Below are 26757 nucleotides of genomic sequence, written 5' to 3' on the forward strand. Positions count from 1 at the left end.
AGTTCTTTCACCTCTTCCTTCAGAAGGACCAGAATATATTTGAGTAGTTTATCCCTAACACTACCCTTTACATAAGTATTGTCAACATGGTTTGAAACAAAAAATGCTTGATATAATAAGCATCTGAGATGATCAAGATATAATTCTGCCAAATATGCAGATTTTTAACTTTGAGTTCTATTTTCCACCTTTTCTCAACACCATGTGGCCAAATCCTTCCAAATTCTTAATAAAGTGGTAAATGTTTGAAAAATTTAATTGCATAATAAAAGATAAATGTGAGGAAATTGCAAGTATTGCAACTGGTTCCAGTTGAACTTAATCTTTTCTAACACCACATATCAGAGCATTATTCAAAATATATAATTTGCATGGAAGATCATCAACTGGATTAAAACTACTACAGATTTCCCTGGCTTTCAACACAGATGCATTCAGGAACTCCCTTGGTAACATACACATCCAGTTTTGTAGCTGAAAAAGTGCGTTAAACTGCATAAAATAAAGCATTGCAATGAGTAATCTTCCATGTGTAAAAGCATGAAGACATCAGACCGGTTAACCAAAGCACTATTTAATGATTTCACTAAAATCTTTAAAAAACAAAAGAATAATGCAACTTATTCTTCTCAGCTTTTTCATCTGTCATGGTATTTGAAGTTCTTAAAGTGGCAGATCTCAAAGAGCTGTGAGTATGTAAACTGTTCCACTTTTCTTTTTTAAAAGTCTTCTACACATGCATGGATGACAATGAAGATGCAGTCCAAAATGTAAATCATACATCCCTTTAGATCTTGAAGGAACTTTTGAGGCTGTTGAGATCTGGTTTATTTAGAGGCTCCAATAGTAAGCTGGATAGTCTCTGGATTTTAATACTGTTAGACTCATTAGCAGCTGAGCTCGGTGAACTTAAGAGGACAGAGGAAACTTCAGTTGCAGGCTGATGGGCCAGAAAAATATCTGTATAGTCTGGAAAGGTTAGCACATCATACCACAATACACAGGTACAAAAAATGTTTATGCATAGGCACTTGCTCATTTAAGTCTAAAATAAAACAAACAAACCAACCAACCAAAAACTAACAAAAATCCCCAATGAAACATACATCTCAAATTCACAATATTGAAGTTACTTATTTTTTGGGAACTGCCACTAAATCTTTTTAAAAAATGGGAGAAACCTAAGCCCAAAGTTTCCAGCTGAGCATAAAATTATACACAAAGACAAACTTTTGTTGCAAATATTTACTCAAAAAGTAATAATTTACAGCAGTGTTTCAACAGCTGTTCAAAACATTTAACATTCATTAAAAACAAAACTGTAAGTCAAAAGCACATTCTGAATGTTTCAAATGGAGCAATGAAATCAAAAGAGCAAGCTACTGTTAATCATATGCATTCCTAAATCTAGCTAACTAGAAAACAAAAAAAAACCCCAAAACAAAAAAACCAAACCAAAACCAGCAGCCATCTTTCTGTACATAACTTAGACTACAAAAAGTCCTGAAATTAAACTGTACAATTCTGCTTTATATGCCCTTGTGTTCTATTTTTAAGTTAGCCAGTAGCAGCTGCAAAATGGCAGAACTCATGCCAGGTGGTGTTTCCAGTTTGGAGTTTTCCTTATTTCTGCTTAAAACCATTTTTGCATTAAACCATACTTTGGTGTGACTTACAGACCATTCCTATGGGTCTACGGCTAAGAATAATTAAACCAATAGTAAAAGCCTAACAGCTACAGTACTTTTAGCATTATGTCCTACTTTATACAGTTATGTTCGGTATTTCTGCACAGCCTGCACAGTGAAAACCCCACAAATATATATTTTTATTGTAATAATTTCACTTTCACTGAAAGTTTATTAAGGTAAGTTTACAGCCTGGCAGAATTACACCTGTACAGAGGTGCACAAACTAATATACTTCTGTTTACTTGCTTTTACAGACAGGAATGTGACACCAAGTCCCAAGGTTTATGTTTACCTAAGCTATCAGCAGACCAATAACCTTCATTACAAGTGTGCTCCATATCAGCATCAGAAGTTAATTCCTACTCAATCCCCAGTTCAATGATATTCACACTGAAGAATTTAGAAAAATACTTTTTGGGCGAACAAATCACCGTATCCTGGGCTAGTTAACTATAAAAAAATTAGAATTTATCCCTCTTTTCAAGTATCAATCTAATAATATATCACATCCAAGAGACAGAAAGATATATTTGAACGTGTTACCTTTTTGAAGCCTAATGAATTCAGTCATACATACACATACATGCCATCTCCATATGCAAACTTCCCTTTGGTGTCTCTTTCTCTTCTCCCTTTTAAACTTTTTAATATATAGCATCCACGAGCACACTTATCAGGAATGGTCCATGGTGTTCTCACCATAGTTTAAAACAAACAATAAAATTAACACAATTTCAGCTTGCTTCATTTTCATCTGTCTTGTTTACAGTTGTTTCCATTCTGCTGGGATTGCTTTCTCGAGAAGTCTCATCTGTTTGTTCAGCAAGCTGTCCTGCTTTCTTTGATGAAGGTGTGACATTACCTTTTTGGAGAATTTCAGTAGCTTCATGCTCTAGTACTTCTGATGGAGTTAGAGGTTCCAAATGAATACTGCCTTGTTCACTTATGTCTGAACTAACAGATTCAAGTTCATCCCTCTTTCTCAAGAACTGCTCAAAACTGACATCTTCACCCAAAGTCAGCTTTAAGTCCCTCACGTTCATTGCTGAAAGCGTAGTTTCATCCAAGGTACTCGCTTTAGTCTGCTCATTCAGGACAACGTCATCTGAACTTTGGCACGTTTTCATCTCACTTTCATCAGGAATACATTTTTGTCTCTCATCTACTAACTGTTTGTTATTGGCTGAATCACAGTATGCTCTTTTCTGATGCAAAGAATTCTTTGAGCTGTTGCCAGGGAGTTCCAAACTAGGAACATTTTCTGTATTTGACAGTGAGGAGTCGTCTTCACTCTTTTCAATGGATGCAACTTTTTTAGTTTGATTTCTACCGCATTCTTTTGTTTCATCTGAAGAGTCATGCTCTTGTTTGCTGAAAAAAACCAAAACAGGTTATTTTTAGATATGATTTTTATATTTTCATATTATAAATGAAATAAAGCAATGCATGGTTATACTCTGCAAAGTGACACTCAGAGGGGTATTGAAGATTTCCTCTTTGGGATTTGTCATGAGGCTTCATAGCAAGAAAGGCAGAATTTAATTAACAGCTGCATTTTTCTTATCCATTTACAAACTCAGCTTTGTATTTAGCAGTCAATTAGTACTCTAGTTCTTGCATTTCAGCTCCAGAAAGGAAGGTTGCCTTCGTGTGACACACAGAATTTCCCAAAACAATACCTATAGTTCCTCTACCTGCACTGCCTCTGACACAGATGCAGATGAAAGTGCTTTATACCACCAACTGACTCTGCAATACTCATGAGAATAAAGCTAACAGCTGGAAAACTAAATTAACAAAACTAAAATTTATTTAGAGCAATCACAATCTGGATTCACTGAAAAAGTGAATCTGTGAAGTAGTATTTTAATTCACCCTTCAGAGTAAAGCCATGTGTTTATAAAGAGGAAATACAGAAATAGAGAAGTTCAAATTTTCCTGTAAAGATGAAATCTGGTAAAAGTTTAATATAATTTTCAATCAATCCAAAGTTTTTCAGAATGATAAGCAGATTGAATTACCTAAAATGATGATGATGATGACAGACAAAAGAAGGTGTGGGGGACAGGAAAGGGGAAGCTGGAAGAACAGTAATTTGTCTGATTTCAGATATAAATTGTATCTAGAAAGTGAAATTAAGAGCAAAGTCTCCCAAATGAACTATTAAAATTTAAATTGAAAGTAGTCTCTGAACAGTAACACGCAGAAAAAAAGCTGTGAGGAACACAGTTATCACCAAATATCTCATTAATCAAAATGCATTTTTATTTTATTTCTTCAAGTGGTTTTAAAGAGTGGTTTGAAACCATTTTTGGCTAAAGCCATTTAAATTATGTAAACAACACACAGTTCAGAACTCTTAAAAGGAAGAACCAATTCTTTGCTACTAGGTTTTTTGATATATTTTCAAGCTGAAAACCTACCTGTGTTCTACTCATCCAGGAATTTAATACAATTCAAGTGATTCATTTATATGATAAATGATATTGAGTTCCACAGAAAATGGTTATTCTGGAAAAGGAGCTACAAACATTCAGAAATCTCTTTCCAAGTTTTACTTTCATTTATATAAATTAATCCAAGAATATTCTACTTCCTACTTCTACTCTAGGTCAGAGGAACAATTTGAGCAGGAGTAAAAGACTGTTGGGATATCCTTCAGTGGTGAAATCTTACTGGTCACTGGGGTAGTCATAAGAATCTTTTCATCCTGTTACACCGATTTTTCATTCATAGTAAGGAATGAACTCAAGAGATAGGCCAACCTCTTTAACAAATTACAACCTATATTTGCTACTTTTCTCAAACAGAAATGTCAGGGCTTGGGGTTTTTTTTCCTCATTTAGTGGACTACCTAAAGTGTAGATGACATTCTCGAATACACAGTTTATCTATCCAAGTTCTTTTCTCTCAGACATCTAGAAAGAAAAAGGCAAAAAAGGTAACATTGGAGGGAAAACTCAAGACCAAGTTCCAGCATAAAAGCCAATGCTCAGGAGCACCCATCAGCTGTGGCTGACATAACTGGTTTGCCATAATTGTTCCTAATTTCTTTATCTATTCCAGAGAAAGACTTCAGTTATACAGAGTCATATAAATACTAGTTCAATATTTAGAATTGTTTACATATGAAAATCTAGTCAACTCTTCATCAAACAGTGTATACACATATGACCCCTAGCTGCTATTTTTCAACAAGCAGCTTGAGGGCAAGATCTAGTTGCAGAGCTAACAGGCACAGTATTGTGCTTTATGTGGGAAGTTTTGAACACAGATATACAAAACCCTAAAAAATAGGTTTTAAATAAAGGGATGAGTAATGCCTACTTATCCCACAAAGAGCAGTGCTTCCACACTGAAAAACCCAGATGGATTACACATGTGTATACACACACAGAGACAAGATTCACATCAAGAAACTCCTCAAAGGACAAATATACCCTTAACATATAAAACAAATTCATTGCAATCTTCCTCATCTTCTAGTAACCAAAAGTAACCTTCATCCAAACCCAGCCCCTTATTCTCAGTCATTTTTGGAAAAACACAGAAAGGGAAGAAGTAGTAAGTGGTGGGGGAAGAAAAGAAATATATACCCATATATATATATGTAGTTGTGCAACAATCACATCGCAAGAACAATTATCCACAAACAACAGCGATCTTTCAGACTGCCAAGCACAACAGTAAGTTCCTTTAGACGGAACAGCTCTCCAATGAAATAATTTGCCTCTGCTGAGAACTGCAGATGAATCAGCAGACCCTAGTGATTGTGATGCACTAAAATACCACAATAAAAAGAAAAATCATACAATATTTCAAGAATTAATTCGGTTAGTATGTCAGTAGCTGAAAAAGAAAAGCCTTTTATCCAGTACTAGCAACTGAAAGTACTTTAGTACTCTATGTGCAGATAGGACTGGTTACAGTGTAAAAGAATTAAAAATTCAGGCATCAAAAATACAGGAGAATGCAAGAATATTAACAGCTGTATTATACAGAAAAGAGGATGTCAGTGAACAGTTAGAATGCAAAATCTGACTTCTGTTTAATGAAGCCAATGAGTCCAGGTTCATGACCTGACCACCAAGTATGGGATATGTTAATGAGCTGGCTGTGATAGAGTCCATCTGAAATCGGGGCTTACAGTAAGACTACTCCAAGGCAGCAGCACAAGCTGTAGCTCTGAATCCAAGAGAGGAGTCTACTAAGTAGAAACATACATCTACATCAGGATACAGAAGCTTAAAAATGAAAGCAACTTAGTTTTCTTTTTTCTCATTGTACAGAAAATGCAAGATTTTGGTGCCAAGTGAGGCTGAAGAAAGTTAGGCTCTTATCACTTGTTTCAAAATCCTACTAGCTCAAGTTTTTTTACTGTACTTTATTTAGAGTATTTTATTATTTTATATTGGTATATCATATTAGGATTTTAAAAATAATTCAGGGAAAAATTCTACAGCAAGCAAGAAAAAAAACCCCAACCCTATAAAATGAATGACATTTACATATCTACATACAGAGTAGTTGCAAAGTGTGTGCAAACACTCCCTTCAGTCTGCAGAAAAGTATTCCTCCAGGTAACAAAACTTGTACTACAGCTGCATTTACATTAACAGTTTGGTGTGATCCATTCCTAATTGTTCCCACATAACTGGTTTGGTTTACAAGGCAGTACTGGGACATGCAAACTACATTTCTTTTTTGAGGAAAATGAACTGGAAGCTCTGATCCACAAGTGCTCCAACCCCTAATGGAGCTGAGTCCTCAAGAGTCCAAACCGACACAGGATGTTCCACACAGCTCTGCATGCGTGCACAGCATGAGCACTCTGTCCAGGGATCATGAGTCTGGTCCAAAATAATGCCTCTGAACCTCAATGCAGTGAAAAGATGCAGCATTTTCAGTGTCAAGTGCTTTCATTTACTGATCTGCTCCTGGAGCACTAATTCCTTGCTACTATCAACATAACTACCATGGGTTAATAACAGAGAAAAGTGTGAGGACTGAGAATCTCTAGTGCTAGAGCTACAATACTCCAAATGTCTGTCTTAAAGCCTATGAAATAGCATCAAAGTTTTCGTCAGAAAGCACAGATCAGATTTATATATTAAAATTATTTTTGTCTACTTAGACACAATGATAAGAAGTAGCACATCATATTCAATTAGAATTACAGTGACCATTTACTAATCCGTAGCCTAAAGACAGAGATAACATCTAACACCTGAACCACTTAGTCTCAATTATTAAGCCAGCATTTTATGGAAAGGCAGAATTTCAAATAGTTTGACCCACACTGCATATGACAGAATAAAAAGTGATGAAGCAGACAGAGATACTCTGAAAGCAGTTAGTGGGTTTTTTTATAAGACACTATTAATGACTGTATAGCAAATAACCACAATTAAGTTTTGACTACATTTTTAAAGGTTAAATTTGCACCAACAATTGTGAAAGATCACTAAGTGGGATAATATATTTCAGGCTGTTGAATCTGGAATAACTAAGTCTATCCACAATATGTGCCACTAAAAGGTGTAAAATTTCAATTCTTTTCCCAGACTGGCATTATTTAAGTGTAGAGCTGTAATTATTAGTTAGCCAAGAATTTCACATATTTGCTCTGCTAAGAATTTGGTTGAGTACACTTTCCATAAATGACACAGGTCTTTAAAGACCTAAAGAAATAGACAAGAATTAACATGTTATATTATATTTTAAAATTGTTTCCCAATAGCCCCAGTAATACTGTCAACTCACAGAGAAAAAGATAAAAAGTTTCTTTTAACCATTTGGTCAATTTATTTACTATCCTATGAATCTTGACTAATTTGCCGTTTAAGCATTTCTTAAAATGTGTTTTGACACTTGGAATCTAAATTCTCCATGTCTTGTTGAGGAAGTACCTTACAACTGCCACTGAAAAATTTCTATCATAGCTAATGTTATGAAAATACTAATAAAACATTTTTTGCCCAATTACCTGATATATAACACAGCATGTGTTATTTTATGCACCTGATTTCAAGATGCAGCTGATCATTGTATTTACCTTTCAAAAGCTGGTGTTTCTGTTTTTCCTTCAGATAAACTAGGTCTTGAAATTTTCTGTAATATTAATGATATTTCTTTTATTTTACATTCATGAGCAGCTGATGACAATATAAAGTTGTAGAAGTATTTTCACACTGATATTCCCACAAATCTGTTATATAACAGAGATTAAGCATGGATCTCAGTAAAGATGTCTCCAAATAGTCTTCCAAATTTAAAAAAAAAAAAAAAATCACCAAAACCCACAGAAACAAAGCAAAACTAGAAAGCAACTATTGTAGCTTTTTCCATAAACACGCAATTTAAATTATGCCTTAGTGAATAGGATGAAAACTAAGTCTGGACAGTTTAATATTTGGACAGAAAAAGTTTCTGAACTAAACTTGTGTTCTGCTAGCACAAAAAGGGCAAAAAAAGTCAAAGAACAGCAAGTTGAAGTTAATACATTTTTAAACATTATACAGTGTTTGAGCCCTCCAAATGCTACTACATTAAGTGTAAACATGTTGAAGAGTCAAGAGAACGCTTGTCACAGAAGAAACTTTTGATTCTCTATTAAAACTTACCCAATGAAATAAACTTTTTAACTCTAAACAACATGAACAAATTCAATTTTCCTTCCATTTTTAGAACAGTAGAAAAGCACTTGAATGAAAACTGCCATTTAGAAACAGCCAACCAGTCTTAAAAGCATCTTCTTCTACACTACAGGGCATCTTACTCATATATTATTCTTATTTAGGAAATACAAAGTGCCTAAGTGACAAAACTAATTACTCACATTTTTTTTTCTGTCTCAATTCAACTGCGAGTTAAATTTGGTTCAAAAATAGGAGAGGTCACTGTATATAAAGATGAACATACAATTATTATTTGTATCACCTCTTATTTAAAACTACATAAACAATGCTACATACTTTTAGCATAGTAACTTTTCCCCCACAGAACTGGTATATTTTGTTTCAATGAGGGCAAATTACACAGCAAGTATTTGAAAATTGTATGGCAAAGTTAAGCTTCTTCTATATTATAAAATGCCCTTTGGAATATGGTTCTTGTACTTTGTTCTATTTCTGCCATACAAAACTCAAACACAAATGAGCCATGCTAAGAAACTATTTCCCACTCAAAATTATTGCACTCTATCTTCTCCTACAGAACCTCCTTCTCTACCCACCACTCTCCTCTGCCCTGGCTGACCTATTTGCCCCTGAGAACTATGAGGAAAGAAAGATTTCTTGACTCATCTCTTCAAATTTTAAATGTTATATTTTTAAACTACCTGATTCTTCCATTTGTATTTTTGGTTCTTCAGCACCCTAAGGGTCTGTCCTTTGACCTCCTGCCATGTATTTCAACAAACATCCAAAATGTCAAGCATCTGGCTGCAGCAAAGTAACAGGCATTCCATGACACCTTGGAAAAAACAACCAGAGGCTCCACATGGCCCAGACCACACTGACAGAGCAGCAACTCACTGTTCTGAAAGGTCTGTCAGATGCTCTGTAAACTCAGTTAACATCAAAGTAGCTTTTTCTGTTCTGTGTTCTCCATCTTTTCCAACTGCAAGAGCTACAGTGTGGGATTTGAGTTTAGTTATGTTTTTATTTGGGTTTAGACAGAAGAGGTTGCATTTTTTACGTTTTAAATGAAAGCCAGTATTATGGAACACAATTTTGTTGAGAAAAAGAAGTGCAAATTTGACATCTATAATGCTGAAAAACTACATGGGATAAAAAAGAAAAACTAAGAGAAAACATACCAGAAGTGGTAATGGAATTTATGGAAAAGGTGTGACTGTGTAAGACAATCTTTCTTAACACTTTGGAATGAAAATGAATGGTCTTCTCATTTCTACAAAACCATTGTTTCTGTTAAAGAAACTCACCAAAATCTTTGCATTTTGGAAAGCTGGCAAGCAGTGTTACAAGACAAATCTTTCCCAGGTCTGAGGACTTCTCCCACTCTCTGACCATCTGGGATTTCTGTAACAAGACTGCCCTTTCTGAAGGGCAACTTCTTAAAAAAAAAATCTGTAAGATCAGAATCCAAAGATGATATTTTCAAAAAATGTTAATATGGACTGTGAGATCATTTAGATTTCTGATAGGCCTCAAAAAATTACAGTTCAGAGTCAATATTATTTCAGATCTCACAGTTACCAATTTCCAGGTTCCCTGAATATGAAGATACACAAGGGAAGGAAACCATTCTTTCATTGGAGTCTGACATTCAACTCAACCAAAGGGACTGACTACAAACTGCACATCTCTGGGGTGGCAGCCCCACCAAAGATATGCCTCTGACACTGCCCAGCTTTCTGCAGTAAAACACAGAGCTGGATTCTTACACCATGCACATCGTCTGAACACCATGATCAGTAATATATATATATATATATATATATAGTTAAAGAATTGTCTTGGATCTTCACACTAGATACAAAGTTCAGACATACTCTTAGACTGTGTGTAGAAAGGACAAGACATTACCCCCAAGTAATCTTCTATCTCTCTACTGGAGATTTCGGTGTGGATAACAAATTAAGATTCAATGTCTGAAAACACAGTATGGTTGAAATACAGATAAGGATGAAAATACTTACAGTTAGAAAGCAATTTGGTAATCTGAATCTGATTTTTAAAGTTGATACTTATGCTGAGCTTAAACATACTTCAGAATTTCAAAGTGTTTTATTGGGTGTACAGAAATTAGAAGATAAACTTGTTTTATGTAACCTCTTCCAGTTATCTTGCCTCAGGAAAACCAGCAAGCAACATTCTTAAGACAGTGAGCATTACTTTTATTCTAATTATACCTGAGGAATGATCTCCTCACCAGAAAGGCCTTTTAAACCATAACTGAAGTATTTTAAAGATCTGAAATGTTAAATTTAGTGCATAAAGCTATCTGACAAAAAAATTCCACAGTATAAGCTCAGTTATCTTTTACTTGTCTACCATAACCCAGAACAGAGCTGTAGTTTACTTTAGGATAATTGCAAAACATTGCAGCTGACCTCCAACTACTATCTAGAGGGGATGCTTCCTGCAAAATATCTTTACAGGCACAGTCCATACATTAGACGAGCTATAAATTATTTAAATTCATTGACTTTTAAAACCACATTAATTAAACAGCTTATCACAACATCACCAAAATTGATTTTCTGTGTTTCTATAAGAAAATGTTATCGCACAGATAGCAAGAAGCATCTCCTACAAAACTTCTTAAGTCATCAGTTCTAACAAAATCTAACCTTTCAAAGGTTTCTTATAGAAGAAAAGCAGAACCAAACAAAGCCCTCAAAATTGCTTATGCCTGTATCTTCTTTGTCGATGCTGCATTAAAGCAAATTTAATCTGCTGAAGTACGGTGTCGCCTCTATTATATTTAGATAACATTATTAATCATAAATTAAATTATTCACAACCTCAGCAAGTCTTAATGGTTGTCTACAGGGTGCAAAATACTTGACACAAAAAACAGCTTTACCACTTAAATTTTCTGAAAACTGTATACAAATATTAGATTGATCAACCACATGTACTTTCCTAAATCCAAAAGAGCAGCCTAAATCCACACCTTTTAAAGAATTTAAGCACATAGAAGGTATTCATAATGTGGTGAAACTAACATTAATGCTCTAGGACCTAACCAGCACCTTAAACTGCAGCATAAACAACTACACATTATTATTATATCTTACTCTGCAACAATAGATGGCAATAATATCTATAAAAAAGGGTTGGTTTCAGTAGCACTGTAAAAATACTCTTCTAATTAACAGAGAAATAATCAGGATAAATCAAATGAGAACACATTTTTTGGGGTCAGGACTTAAATACTCTGAGGTATTTAATCATGAGTAGTCCCAGCAGTGGAAGACGATGCAACATCAAATACTTAGCTTAGCTTTACTGCTTTAATGATTTCTATGCAAGAACTTAAAACAAGTATGTTGGAAATAGCCATTTGTCATGTAACAGTCACTCCTGAAAGACCAGAACAACTTAGACACAAATATATCAGGTATTGTGCATCCAAGGACAAAACTGTTCTTCTTGTCTCAATAAATTAGTTTTGCCACTAAATTAAATAGATGTGAATTGAATCCAGTATCTATTTTATTTTAAATCCATTATAAATGCTACTTCACATGATCAAATTTGAGAGATTTCTGTGTTCATGTTTTATAGCTGATAGAATGGATTCAAACTGGCTAATTGTTTATGCTGGTTTGGAAACGAGCAGAGTTTGTAACATTTTGTAGTAACCATATCTTTGTTATTATGGTTTACCTTGGATACATGATGTATACTCGCAACCTTAATTTTGTTTAGGAATAGTTTTAGAAAGCAGTTCCTTCTAATTTGTAATTGGCAGAAGTTGCATGAATAGACACTAAACCATAGAAAATTATCACCTTGTGATGTTCCCAACACTTTTATGCTACAAGAAGTCTTAAATCCCATAGGTCTCAACATTGACAAAGGCAATACCTTCTTACATCTGTGAAGTTACAGTGCTTCTGGAAAGAATATTATGAAAATAAAGATTTTGACCACCTCCAGTAAGTACAGCCTGTTGGTCCAACAATTTTGAGCAATTCTGAAACCTTTCTAGAACCCTCCAAAGATTCTTCACTCTACAAAAAGTTCTAGTTAAGAACAATGAAAACATGCCCTTTAATTGTCAAGCCTTTAAAAAAATTGCCCATAAAAAAGGAGCACCTGAGCACAAAATTTCACCCTGAGATAGTCAATAGAATGGATCAGCCATAAAACCAAAGAGATTCAGAGCAAAAGTCAAATAAGAAAAATAATTTAGACACCTTGAAGTCTAAATTCAGTTTGACCTGAAACTTCAGTCGAGAGAAGAGCCACCTAGGACTAATGGAAGAGACCTGGAGTCAGTAACAAAAACTAGACTCTACAATGCAGTTAAGGACAAATAGGAGTACTCTACGGAAACTCAGTCTCATTGCTTGCCCTGCTCTCACATAACAAAATTCTATATATTTGCCCACACACAGAGCTCAAATCAGGAGGCACTGTCTTCCCAGCAATCTCTCATGTTTTCTTACTACCAAAGGCTCACTGGGTAAGCAGAACAAACTCAGCTGGAATCTTGCCAAATATTTCTTTTGTCCACACCTAATCAAAAGTAACCTTTTCTGGGACGACTGTAGCTTCAAGAATTTATAGAAAGCAACTTTGAGTGACTCAAGGTATCTTCCAGACACTCAGTTGAATCATACCCAGCATTAATAAATTTAAATCTATTCACACCCAAAAGAATGAAAAGGTCATTGGGTTTGGGATTCTTGGGTGTTGGCTTTTTTTTTAACGAATCCCACCGTCTAGCAGAACTTCTCTATTTTGACAGATGTAACTTTAAATGCTGCACAATTACACATAACAGAATTACAGAAACATTTATTTTGTTTGTAAGACTGTCAAAGCAAATATTAGACATAACTGGCTAGTCAAGCAATGACACTCAATGTCCTAGAAATAACAAAAAGAGAGGTTAAGGTACGTACAAATGAAATCTTAAATTTTTGACCGTAAGCTAAACTGGTTATATCATGCATATTCATGCTCTGCCCTTGCAGAGATGGTCTAATATGTTGCATTACTCACATAAATTGTTGGGACCATAAGACAGATTTAACACTAAGGCAGGCAGGTTTATTTGCATGATTTAGAAGTGGTTTTATGAGTTTTCCACATGAGTAACTTTCCCGAGATCCTCACACAAATGGAAACAGGATGTCACAAGGCCAATTGAGTCTACATGAACCATTTCCACAAATCTCTCATATCTGTAAGTAGAAGTAGTCTATAATTTTTCAAAATACAAGTTTAGAATATTAATTTCTGTATCAAAGCTGCAAAAGAACAGAAGGATAATACTCCAAATAAGCATTCAAAAGATGTATAATTCATATAACTTAAAATCCAAGTGTCTATCTAGTGTAATTTCTGAGAAATTCTTAGAAAATGTTTCTGAAAGCCACAAAAACCTGCAATCACATTCCATTCTTCTTGTTGTCGGAAACCTGAATGAAAGTGAAATACGGATTCAACTTCCTCTGAAATGAACAGCATGTTCACAATGAAAACACAAATCCACTATGCTTTTTTGAATGCTGCTGTGTCAAAACAGAATTAAGTCCTGCAAGAAAAACCTGTAGTAGGTAAGTGATGCTTGAAGCTGAACAGCAGCAATCAAGAAGGAACACAGCTTCTGTCAGAAGGAAAAAAAGTAGCAAAAAGAGCAAGACTTTAGAGTACTAAGTGTGCAGACGCTCAGTCACAAAACAAAGAGACAACGGATGACAGGATCCTTGCCATTATTAGCAACACTACGATGGCTGCAGAAGCTCACTATCACCAGACCTGTGACTGTTTGAGTACTAAAAGTCAAGAGGACAAAAAAACTGGTCAAAATGAATTAATCTCAGAGAATTTGATTATTCAGAAAAAGAAAGTGCTGCAAATCAAGAACAGCTTACATTCACCAAAACCAAACTCTTGCAACTAGGAAGTTATATCAGTGACTTATCCTTGAGTGAGGTAAGCTGTATCTGTTATGTTGCTTGCAGGCTAGAAAATGAGAGATTCAATCAAGATATATCCACTGTAAACAGGAGGCTGAGTTTGGAGGAACATTAGATGTTCATCATGGCAAAAGGAAAGCTCATCACATATCCTGATGGATAAACTTGCCATAGATAATCTAGAACTGCAGATTAAGTCAGAAGCAGTAAAATCAAAAGCAGCAGATGTCTCAGCAGCTTGAGTAGAGCATCCTTGAAGATGAGACATGATACCAAAAGAACAAGGTGTCAATGAACTGGAACTGTAGCTGCTCCACTCTCAGAATCAAGGCTCAATAAATATATGTACTTCCATTAAGTGCTTTCCTCCTCTCACAGTATTTTGGAGCAAAAAGAAGCTTACCTACCAGAGAGCAAAGCAGCTAATAAATTCCTTTGGCCAAGACTCAGTTTATGCAGTTAAATGCAACAGAAGTCATTCAAAGCATATTTTGCCACTATATACCATAAAGTCACTGGCAGAAAAAAAATGCAACTTACTTGAATATTAAATAGATCAGGACTTGTATGCTTTAGTGTACACCCAAAAAGAATGACAAAGCCTTTTAATTTCAGAAGGTGGGATCAAGTTCAGAACAAAATGGGCTTTGATATCAGCTCATATACATCCCATTTACACACTACTCTAGCTTGGGATGATACTGATAGACTGGAACAGGGAAGAAACACTGCACATGAGCAGCAAAGAAACGCTGCATCACGTAAGTGAAACTCCTGGTAAGCCTCTCTTCAACTGGATACAGCCCCCAAAAAGCTGCAAATCAATGCTGCAAAGCAGAGAACATTATCAAAAAGGGCCTTTGACTACAATATTGGGAGAAAAGACCAGACCTGCTGTCTAAAAGATGCAAGAAGAGAATACCACAGCTTCAATGCATGAAGAAAAAGGAAAAGGTCTGGTCAGATCCTTGTTTGCTTACATACCAAAATAATCCCAAGCTGGACTGGGTTCAATTTTCTGGTCCACAATGATGTATCAGTGAGCCAAGGCAGTATAGGATACCTGCTCACTTTCAACTGCCCTGCAACAAAAATGTCTGCTGTCAGTTCATTTAAAAATATGTTAATGGTTGTGCAAAGCAGAGAGTTGAGCATTAGAAGAGTACTCGCATAGTTATTACATCTTACTCCTTCAGCACAAGGTGGATCACCAAATAAACAAGGAGACTCTCTGTAGATTAAAAATTTAAAAAACAAACTCTTCTGGAACATCCCCAGCTAGGTTATCTGTATTACTAATGGCAGGATTCTGGTCCAAAGACAGGCTCTGTAACATTACAGAGTTCATGGAACATGTCTGATCATTAGCAATAAAGATGAGTTTTAAAACACATACAGACAATCCAATATATAATAAAAGACACCATCAGAGATGCAAGAGAAGATCCAAAAGTGTTCAAGATTGTAATTGTGAGTCATTGTTTCCAGTGATGAAGTGATTCTGAAGAGTCCCATAAACAAGTCATTGAGTTATAGGTCAAAGAATTGGAAGGAACATTCAGAGATCATTGAGAAACTATACAGCAAAAGTTATGAATATTGTCTGCAAGTTCCTCTTCTTCCAAAGCAACCAAAGAGTACCACTAAGAACCAGCCCGCAAAAAGATGAACATTTTTGTTTGTACTCTGTACAGCAAATTATGAATTAAAAATCTGCTACACACGCATACTCATACTCTTCAGTTTAGCAATGATACATTCTTGCCCAAAGTATCAGAGAACTAGTACATGGAAATGGACAAGATTTACTGAAGTTAATGAAGTCTATGAGCCTGACAGTTCCAAAAAACACCATCAAGGATTTTATATTACTTCATGTGGTGCCAGTAACTAATTTTATGTTGACATCAGAACTCCCAAAAATAATGGCTATCTGCATCTGTCCTAACCTAACATCCTGCAGAAACAAACCTGCATATATTCTTGACTTTACTTCAAATCTTTGCAGTGCTTCCCCATCTGCTTCTGAGTAATACATATATATCCGTATATCCAACATTTTTACATATTTCCATATATCTCTAATGTATTCAAGACAGCAAGATCCTTTTGCAGTACTGACAACAGCCTGCCACAGCTGTGCATCTTCAACCACCATTCAACACATTTATAACCTTTCCTTCCATGCAATTCAGCAAATACTAAATTCCCAACACCTAATGCCAGTTCCAAATACAAAAACTAGGATTTCCACTAGTATCATAGCTCAACACTTTATTTTCTCATTGTTTGAATTGCACTGAAAGATGAACTACTAGAGGACCCCCTCTTACTAGCCACTTTATGGAAACTAAGAAAATACCTTATAAATATTAAATAATCTATTTGGGATATTCTCAAAGCTCAGTGAAAGCTGATTTATCTTTAGAGGCCTAAGAACTTATCCCTCTGTTGGCAGAGTTCTCACCATACATGAGACAATCTAAATTCCTTTTAGAATCCTGCTAAAGGCTAGATGGACTCTACCAGGGTTACACTATTTTCTTCTATCTTTTAAAACAGTTCTTTGCAGTCTAATTGACATTTTTGATTCTGTGTTCTGAAATGGTTTGAAGAAAACACAAATGTTTGATTTAACTGACCTCTAAACCTTGAATTAAGGCATAAACAGGCTCATAAACTACACTGCAAAGCCTCAGAAACTGTTCCAGGACAATCAGGAAGGGCTTAGCATGTCTGATGCCTCTAAGGTTTAAAAAAACCCAAACTAACACAATCTGAAACAATCTCCACAATACTGCAAGTTCTCTTTCAAATCCTTAAAAAACCCTGATTAATACATACTAATTCTTCTTTGAAAGTCAGAATAAAAAAAGCTAATACAAAACAGTATGCCTCTGTCATATAAAGAACATAATTTTGAAAATAATTCCTAAATATTTTTAAATATTAAGACTGAATTTGTCCTATTTCAGTAAAGGACATTCCTTTTTGCATTCATATTCAAATTACATAAAGAACATAAACCAGTAATTTGATAAAGCTAGTATTAAGTAGAAGTAACAGTCTCATTGTGTATAGACAGGTCAGAATTCAGGAGTTCCAACATAGCAACAATTATTTATGTCTCTCCAAACTGAACAAAAGCCTGATTTTGTTTTAGCTGCAATAGGTAATAATTTTATCTCTTCATTCTTGTAATTGTGGACATGGTAAGATGAAAAAGCACTAGTACAGTAAAGGCCTGTGTTCATCCATACATTTCAAATTCTATGGAATTAAAAAAAAAAACCAAGTTCGAAATGCAAATTTTGGCTATCACTAAATTAATAGAAAAAAAAACATTAACAGTAAAATAAAACTTACTGAGACACTTGTGCAGCAGTTGGGTTATCTGTGGAAACTGAAAATAAAAACAAAGGATTTAATTAAGAATATTTTAAAGTGTGGAAATACAGAAGCACTCACTGTCAAATGCAAGTACAGAAATAATGCAGCTCAAAATAGGACTGCAATAACACAAGAGCTATCCACAGGTAAGTATTTATATACTGTATAAAAGAGATACTACATGTACTCACCTTTCTCTATAATAACTTGACACGTATGAGTGTGGTTCTCACTCAGATGTGTGGCCATGCTATCCAAGCCAGAAGCATCAGCCAGGAAATCACAGTTAAGACACACTACAGTCACACCTCTAGGAAATACAAAGTAAAAAGGAACTGTAAACACAACATGGTCATGGAAACACTTTTCTTAACTTACAGCAACTGGACAGACTATAAAAAAAAAAAAAAAAAATCATTCAACTTCAGATGAGATGATTCACAAAAACATAATCTTACTTTTTCTACTGCAACTAGTATCAGGAAATTCCCATCAATGAGCAGGGCATCTCCATGCTGGATATAGTACAAAGAACATGACTTTAGACAGAAATTTATCTGTAGAGCATGAGTTTCTCTGTTCGGATGGTTGTTTTATTCTTTCCCTGACCCCCTCCCCATTTGGCACCTTATGAATAACCAAAAAAAAAAAAAAAAAAATTTAAAGACTGCTCAGAATTAAGTTCATAAATGTGGACAAATAAGTATATGTCACTGACCAGAACACTGCTATTGGAAAAGTTAATGGTTTTATTTCTTTGCTCTAAATTGTGGAAATTCAAGATGTTATAATCTCAACTAAGTTATTAATTCAACATCAGAAAGTAAAAACATCATGATCTGTAACTGAAAAAAGCTGAATTACCGTAGCTCTTCTGAATGCTTCTTAAAGATCCAAAATCTTTTACTTGGACGAGCACTGTGAAAACTAAATATATGAAAACATTACCACTTAGACCGGTTTTCTTGAATACATTACTCCACATATCCCCTCTGAAAGGCTGTGTTGGTACAGTGACTTTCTTCACCTCACTATTCATGGTACTGCAATTTGCTTATGACAAGACATGAAAACAGAAGCCTAAGTTACTGAACTGCATTATTCTTAAACATTAAATTGCTTAAAGCTTATGGACTTGTGAATCTCAGCTCTAGCTTAAAACATTGTCTCCCTTGTAAATGAGCTTGGGAGGTGAAAAGATTAACTTTATTGGCACAGTCTTGCGAGAACATACTTCTATTGCTTCCATGAGCAGTTCAGCTTTTGAAGAACCATGGCTGTAGTTATGGAGTGCACCACAAAAGAGCTAAAACTTCCTAAAGACATGGCTTTCAACGAGAAATAAAATTTTCAGATAACCTGTAAATTGTCTCTTACGCAGGTTAAGTATGTGCCAACACAGTTCTCTCCCATGGAACAACGTGCAGGCAGCTCAGTACAGGGGCTGCTCCTCCACAAACACCCTCCCTCTAACAGTCCTCTTCCTCACCATTACTTTTTCCTTACACTCACCAAAAAAGAGGTGATGATAGGTGCTGCAAAGGATCAGATAGGAGATACATTAGAAAATCGAGGGGACAAAGGACAAAAGATTGGCCAATTTACTGCATGGATGAATTTGACCTGCCATCCAGACCACTGGCAACAACAGGAACAGTTTACCTTAGATTCCTTTCCCCTTCCAGAGTAAATTTTTTCTTGTACAATTGGAATTAAGCACATTAATTTTGGGGGGTTTTAAGCATGCAAACAATAGATTATACACATAAAAGCATGTAAACTATTTCAGCCTAGGACTTCCATAAACATTGAAATTAGTATGCATAGGGTCAGTATATATAAAATATATCTAAAACTTAGGTCACAGATTCAAGAATTCTAGCATTCACAAATGTCAAGGCATTTTCTATGTACATGAATTCAGAAAGAAAACCACATTCAGTATTTTCCACAATACAGTTGGCTTGTTCAGGGCACAGGATTAACAAGTAGGTTTTTAAAATTTTGTTTTACTGTCACTGCTAAGTGACCTGTATCTAATTATTGGACAGTATAATTCTATGGCTCTGAAAACTAACGCATTTGTTTTCTTAACAGGCTTTTTTACAGCTGTCATCACTAATGCCCTACGCTGCCCCACAACTGGTGACAAAATGAGATGTTATGTCTATGGATGACCAGAAGTAGTGTAAGAAAAAGTATCCACTTGAGTTTGCTGTTTGAGACATCCTTTAAATCTGAGCACAGATTTCACTAGCAATAGCTGTGGCCCATGTGCATTCAGCACTTTTAAAATCAGATGAGGCATTCAATCTGAAACCCAGAGAACATGCAATCATTAGTCATTATTTGACAAGTCAGGCTGAAGTGATCAAGGAATATCCCACAGAAACTCTGAAGCAAACGTGTAATATTGCTTGAACCACTGATTTTTAAAGCAAAACAGGAACATGGAGTTTAAGCCTTCATTACAAAGTAAAAAATCCAACCTTACACATTTCCCTGCCAGTCTGAGGACCCACTTCAAAATTCACCTAACAAACACTTCACACCTTACATGAACTTAGGAAGTATATGCTAAGCCACTAAAAACTTCGAAGAGTTCTTACCTCATCATGTGATTCACATAGGCTTTGCTACAGCTGGTGTTGTATCTGCATAAGCTACAGTGGACGTAAGCAGGAAAGTGACTCGCAAAATCTTTTATTTCTGAGAAACACTCAATGCATTTGTGCGTTCCCATACGATGCCTAACAGTAACATGAAAAAGTTATCAGTTAATAGCAACACTTCCAGAAGAGATAACTACTTCAAACTTCTTGCTTTAGGTAAGTAGCAAACTTGCCTACACTAGGGAAAATTGAGAAACTTAAAAATGCATCAGCTAAATACTTTTAAGTTACACTAGCATACATGAACAAAACTTTGCTTTACTTGAACTATGATTTCATTATGATCCTAATAAAAGTGTGCAACGTAATGTAAGCATCCATTATTGGCCACTCCTGGAAACAAGAGATAATGCAGTGGATAAGAACCTCCAACTTCAGCTGCTGCTGTTGTCTCTATACACTCGAGAAGTATTTCCAATAATTGTTTCCATCCATCACAATGCACAAAAAACGTCTTTGGCTTTTCTGTCACCCCAATATTACCCACAAGCTTTGAAACATCTACAAAGCAAGAATGTAATCCTGCTCTTCCCCAGTTTTGCTGACTGTTTTTGGATGTATCCCAGAGCTACACACTGAGAAAGTTAGAAACTGGAGGGGTGACATCTACCATCTTTGACAAAGAAAAATGCTAAGTCATCATAACCAATGAAATTACATTCTAGTCCATAAAACACCCATGAAAATAGTAACATAAGGACAGCAAACCCCAAAAAATTGTAAAGATCAGGACAGTATTCCCCTAATAGCTTGTTTTTACTTTCCTGATTTCTTTTTTATTAGGTCCCCAAAATGGGGTATCTCCTAGGATAGACAGGATTTAATCTTTTAACTAACAGGTTCAAATAAAACTAAAACAACAACAACAACAGAAAATAGTTTCTCTCCATAAGAAAACTTCCGGAGAACACCCAGGCAGATGTATTCCTCTCCACAGGTAAGGTCTAAACATAAATCTGAATAATGAGTCAGTATTTCAAGAGTCTGTGACTCCAAGCAGAGAAAAGTTCTAAATGTGACACAGAGAAGTTTCCAGAACACTTGTTCTTCCATCATAGTCTGCCACCACCAAAATCAGTGAATGAAGATTCAGAATTATAACCACAGTAGCAGTATGTGGAAAGTTTATGCATCTGCTTTCTCAGCAAACCTGAGGTGTCAGATCTTCTGTATTACAGTATTAAAGTTACTGAAAGACCATCAGATGATTTATATTCGAAGTGTACTTAAAGACAATTTTAATGCTAGTATTTTACCTTAGATTATGAAATGCTATATTTGTAGGTTCTTTTTTTTTTCTGCTGTTCGTCCATGCATTTTGTTTCTTTGATGTAGATTGTTTTGATTTTCCTCTTGACTTACTTGTATTAGATTTGTTATGATTTTTAGTGGTTTCATTTTTAGCTTTAGGTGATAATTGAAATGTGGAACTGCTTGTACTAACAGAAGATGTAGCTGATGATCCTGACTGATGAGATCCCAAAGATGCTCGAATAGTCACCTACAAGTATGAAATAAAAAAAATTTCGTTTAGATTTAAGCTCTCCAAGTTCCCACTTCTATTTGTCTCAAAGTTTAAGCCACTTTACAGCACAAATCATAGCATAAAAAAACTCTCCTGATAAAAGACTACTTTGAAGAATACAAAATACTGAAAATACTGTTGGCCTAGAGTTAATCTCAAATAGCCTACTAGATGCTTAAAAAGCTCATTTTGGTTGAAGTGGGAAAACACAGTTTTCTTTTCAGAGCTGCAACTGGCTATATCCTGCTTTCTTAAATGAAAAAAAAAATGTAGCAGAAGTCTCAGGCTAATCAGCCCTACTAAGATGAATATCAAACCACTCCATCAGTGCCCGGATTTAACAAAAAAGTCCCGTGTCTTGTTGCCTCATGATGAGCCAGTCTACTCCCTTCAGGTAATTTTGCTCCTCATCCTAGAACTCCAAGGACTAATTCTGGTTACTGACCTCTCATCTGGTATTCTCCAACTCCCTTGTCATGCTCTCAAATGTGGTTTTGACTCACAATATGACTCCTAATTATATTTCTTACCCATACTCCTAGTTTAGAAGCACCTTGTCTTCTAAACCTGATTCCAGGTTCTTCAGTATTATCATTTGCATCCTGTCAAGGTCTACTAACATGAGAATTTCAACATAATCTAAGCTTTTATTAGGTCATGAAGACCCTGAAATCTTGAAAAAATTGAGGTATTGTCATAGTGTAAAGAATCAGTGCTTTACATTCCTTCTGCCAAGAAGGACAATGAACAGCAACTGCAGTCACTTTCCCTTCCTGACTCTACAGCAAATGAACTGTGAAGAGCTGATCAAAATGTTAACTTTTCTTCTTCCTTGCAACTAAAAGGACATATATTTTAACAGTCTACTAAAAAACTGTTGGAAAAAGTCCCAAAATCTACAAGAAAATCCTAGTCTAAGTAGCTCCTTCTTGAGAAATGGGAGAATGACTTAAAGACAGCGTAAGTGTTCTGAGAGGATCTAAGTTTCCCTCAGACACCTTCAAATGCTGAACCTAAAGAAGACCTGGTGAACTCAGTTTTAAGCATACATATTCTATGCAGAAGGAGGTCTTGCGATTTTAAATGGTTTTTTGCCACCACCTTCCGTAAGTTGAAAATTTTTCACAAGAAATGATTCACAAGAAGCTCCCAGCACAAGAAAGCATGAATGGGAGGGGACAAATAAACCATCAACTCAAGAAAGCAGCAGCTCTGGCTGGACTACTAGCATGCATGTAGGTGTATGGAACAATGGGACAGAAAGCAAAACCACCCATCACCAGGAAGAAACCATAAATTGTGCCTGGTAATTCTTGAAACAGGAGCATTTTTTGAGAGTTTTAGTTTTAGAGGTGAGGGGAAAAAACCAAAACACAACACACACAAAACAATACAATCCCAAACACTTTGTTCGGGAAAAGAAAGGAGAAAAGCACTTCTTTCATTCTACTCCTTACCAAGGCTTTTTTTCCCTTTGTCCCCTCTAGTTTTCCTGCATGAACTCTCACCTTTGTTCCAGGAGGCAAGCCTTCTAACTGCTTGGGTTTCCTAAATGTTCGGTGATGCTGAGTCTTGTGATCCATTTTTTCTTTGCATGTTAAAAATTGCAGTCTGCATTTAGTGCAACGGTATATTCCCTTTTTCTTTTAAAGATAAATGACAATCTATAGTAAGCATGGGTGGCATGAGAAACAAAACCCTAGCCCTAGCTTGTCTCAAGCAATGCTTATGCAGTTCCTAAAACATCAACTAAATAAACAAACTCCTAATACTGTACAAAGACAGGATACTCTGTAGGAATGAGATACTTGAAAATGCAAGGCAGTACAATTACTAAAAGGAGGAGGAATCAGATTACCAGTTACAAGACACAGTACTTCATTATCTTTTTTCTTTATTTGAACTAGTGGCAGGTTTGCTATAGTAACCTCAAGAAAAGCAGAATCATATCACTGCAATGTAACAAAGAAACCAAATAGCAATAAGATTCTTTCAAGGACATTCAGAGATTATTTTAAACAGGGAGCTGCTATCACACAAAAACAAGACCAAGTCTAATAATTAGTTTAAAGACTTCTACAATTCTTCTGAAGTATTCTTATTAACTATTCTTATCCAGTAACAACCATACAAACCAGCTGTGTTTCTTTTTTCAGAGGGAGATTCCTTAAATGTGTTTAGCATTTTTCTAGCATTAATGATTGAAAATACCTGCTTACCTGATGCCTCATGTAATGATGCATATATGGTGCTCCAATTTTAATTACTTTGAGGCAAAACGGGCATAGCAAATGTTTTGTGTTTTCATGAACTGTTCTAAAATGCGTTTCTACATCTGAAAAAGCTGAGGATCTGTAGTTGCACACCTAAAATAGAAAGTTTGACTTTTTTGTTACAAGTTTATTGACAGTGAAGACAGGGGAGTGGTGTCATCTAAATACAAAAGTCACTCTGAAATACCTGGCAAACATACGGCATTTCACCTGGCTTATGATTGTCCTTCATATGTTGCAAAAGAACTTGCTCTGTTTCAAATGATAATTCACAGATTTTACAAATTGCTAGAAAAAGCAAAAAACAAGAAAAAGGTAAAAATTTGATAGGGGTCATATACAGATAAATTATAATACATATATAATGTGAACTATATATATCACTAAACATAAAGCAATCTAAAGATTATTCTATGCTTTAGAAGAAATTCCCTGCAGAATTTCAGAAGGCCAGGAAGGCAAGGGCCTTAAACAGGAGTTCTTAAAGTAAAGCTTTCAATTAAAAATAAACAAACAAGCAAACAAAAAAACACAAGGAAAAAATCAAAAAGCTTTTTAAAATACTTTTTTGCACATACATTGCTCTTAAAAACGCTCTGTTCCTATATTAAATCTCAAGATTATTGTTCTTTAAATACAATAGCTTTATTCTGAAATTACAAACCAGGAAATAAAAGTTGGAAAATTTCTAAAAATTTTGGCTTAGGAAAAAATTCATTATGATAGGATCCAACTCACTGGACGACTCATAAGGCGTGTGTGTACTCTCAATGTGGCACTGCAGCTGGAATGGGGTAGGGAACTGTCGGTAACAGTGCTGGCAGGTGGTGTGGCTTTCCCAACTTTCATTGCTTTGCTTCTCAAGCTCCAAGTGATGTTTCATGTGGTTCATAAACCTTTAAATTACAGTGAACAGGTGCAAAAACTACATTTTAACATTCTCTATACATATCACATGCAAAATGTACAGGACTCTTTAGAAACTTTACTCTGTATGGACTTCCCAATTTCAAAAAGAAAAACCAACTAAGTAATAAGTGCTTGCTAAAAAAAAGGCAACAAACTTAAAGCTGACTAGAAATCATTGACTTTAAGGAACACACAGCAAGTCTAAAACATGTTCTAAGACTAAATAATCTATCACATTTCTCATGTCTGCTTAGACAAAATTCTTGCATTGGAATAAATGGAAGTAAGCAAAGACAACAAGAATGCATCAACTGTTCACACTTCATTCGCCATCAGCAATCTCAAAGCCACATTCTGAAACAAGTGTAACTTTAGCTCTGCTGAAAACTATTAAGTAGCAAGAACATATCTGCAATTTGGACATGATAGCTTTATGTGAAACCACGTCCATTCAAAACTGGCAGGGCTCCAGGAGCCTTCTTTGTCTAAAGCATTTAGGCCTGACATTGAATTATGAAGGACAGTTTACAAAATGTCACTGTGTAGCTGATGTCAAAAGAGTCGATGGAGAAACTGATATGTTGCTGCTTTAAGTTACCAGCTTTTCCTCATTAATCTGTCCACCTGTCTGAAGTAGGAACCTATTCTGGCTGAGAAGTCCAGGCACCCACGACAGCATCAGCAGGTCACTGTTACTGGCAAAGCAGCACAAGGACAGGTTAGCTGCAAATCCATTACTGTTCAATTTCCAAAATTCCTGTTTTGAATGCACTTCATTTCAATACAGCCAGAAGAACTACTAAATGTAGGCCACACTCAAAAAAGGAATGCAGACCTTGGAACTGGAAAAACCAAATGAGCAAGGAGAAAAATCTCTTGAGCTCAAGCTCCTAATATCATACAGTTGCTTGAAAACCAGAAAAAGCCAACCGAGTCTATCCAGGTTCCTAAGAAGACAAAAGGAACTGACACTATTACTGCATAATGCCTTAACAGAAAATTATTGTAATGGTATGTTCAATCACAGATCGTTTAAAGAAAGCAGGGGATTACCATGATGAATCGCTTTCTGCTTTTGATTTCGGTCAAAAAGCTTATACTTGAACGATGAAGGTAATATGTACTTATTTTGTTCGCTATATATAAAGGCGCAAAATACACCTTGAAATAAAAATTCTTAAGTTACAGAACTATGGAATAAAGCTACAAAGTTACAGCCAAAATTAATATGGTTTAAGTCAACCCTACAGAAATTGGGGAGAAAAAAAAAAAAAAAAAAAAAAAGGGCTCATACATTTTTAATGATTTGCTGTGGAACACATAGGCACCAAAGCAGTGATTGCTTACAGTATAATGCTGAGTAAAAAATAATGCCTATTTAATGATTAATAGCAAATGTCACTGCTTTAATTACAGAAAACTTGGGTTTTTTTTCAATAATACGTTGTCTAATGTTAGCATAAACCTGTTCACTTTAACTTGCAGACTGTGCCCTTTGAAACAATAGTCCATTTTTCAATTTTACATTCTGCTACTTCAGCTTCCCTTCAATAGTGCATGTAAAAAAGTTCAGTGACCTTAACTTCCAAAGGAACGATGACACAAACTTGTCTACCTACTAAAACAGCTTACAGGGGTTTTATCAGCATTTGGAAGTAAAATTACTCCAACAAAA

General features: G+C 35.4%; 1 protein-coding gene across 7 annotated transcripts in view; it reads right to left on the reverse strand.

Moving 5' to 3' along the window:
- Positions 1-558: 558 nt before the first annotated feature.
- ZNF280D (zinc finger protein 280D) overlaps positions 559-26757 on the reverse strand; it is a 50033-nt gene continuing 23834 nt past the window's right edge. For 6 of the 7 annotated variants that reach the window (XM_082290423.1, XM_082290419.1, XM_082290422.1 and 3 more), the window contains 10 exons: positions 24912-25069; positions 24361-24461; positions 24120-24266; positions 23409-23543; positions 21632-21876; positions 20313-20453; positions 18568-18630; positions 17895-18013; positions 17680-17716; positions 559-3062 (listed from right to left, as the gene is read on the reverse strand). In XM_082290423.1, coding sequence (XP_082146549.1) covers positions 2426-3062; positions 17680-17716; positions 17895-18013; positions 18568-18630; positions 20313-20453; positions 21632-21876; positions 23409-23543; positions 24120-24266; positions 24361-24461; positions 24912-25069 — 1783 coding nt within the window. In that variant the 3' untranslated portion in view covers positions 559-2425. Of the gene's footprint in view, positions 3063-15297; positions 15396-17679; positions 17717-17894; positions 18014-18567; positions 18631-20312; positions 20454-21631; positions 21877-23408; positions 23544-24119; positions 24267-24360; positions 24462-24911; positions 25070-26757 lie in introns of all 7 variants that reach the window. The other variant, XR_014226806.1, reaches the window with a different exon arrangement.

The sequence above is a fragment of the Coloeus monedula genome (assembly GCF_965178545.1).
Source record: "Coloeus monedula genome assembly, chromosome: 14".
Classification (NCBI taxonomy): Eukaryota; Metazoa; Chordata; class Aves; order Passeriformes; family Corvidae; genus Coloeus; species Coloeus monedula.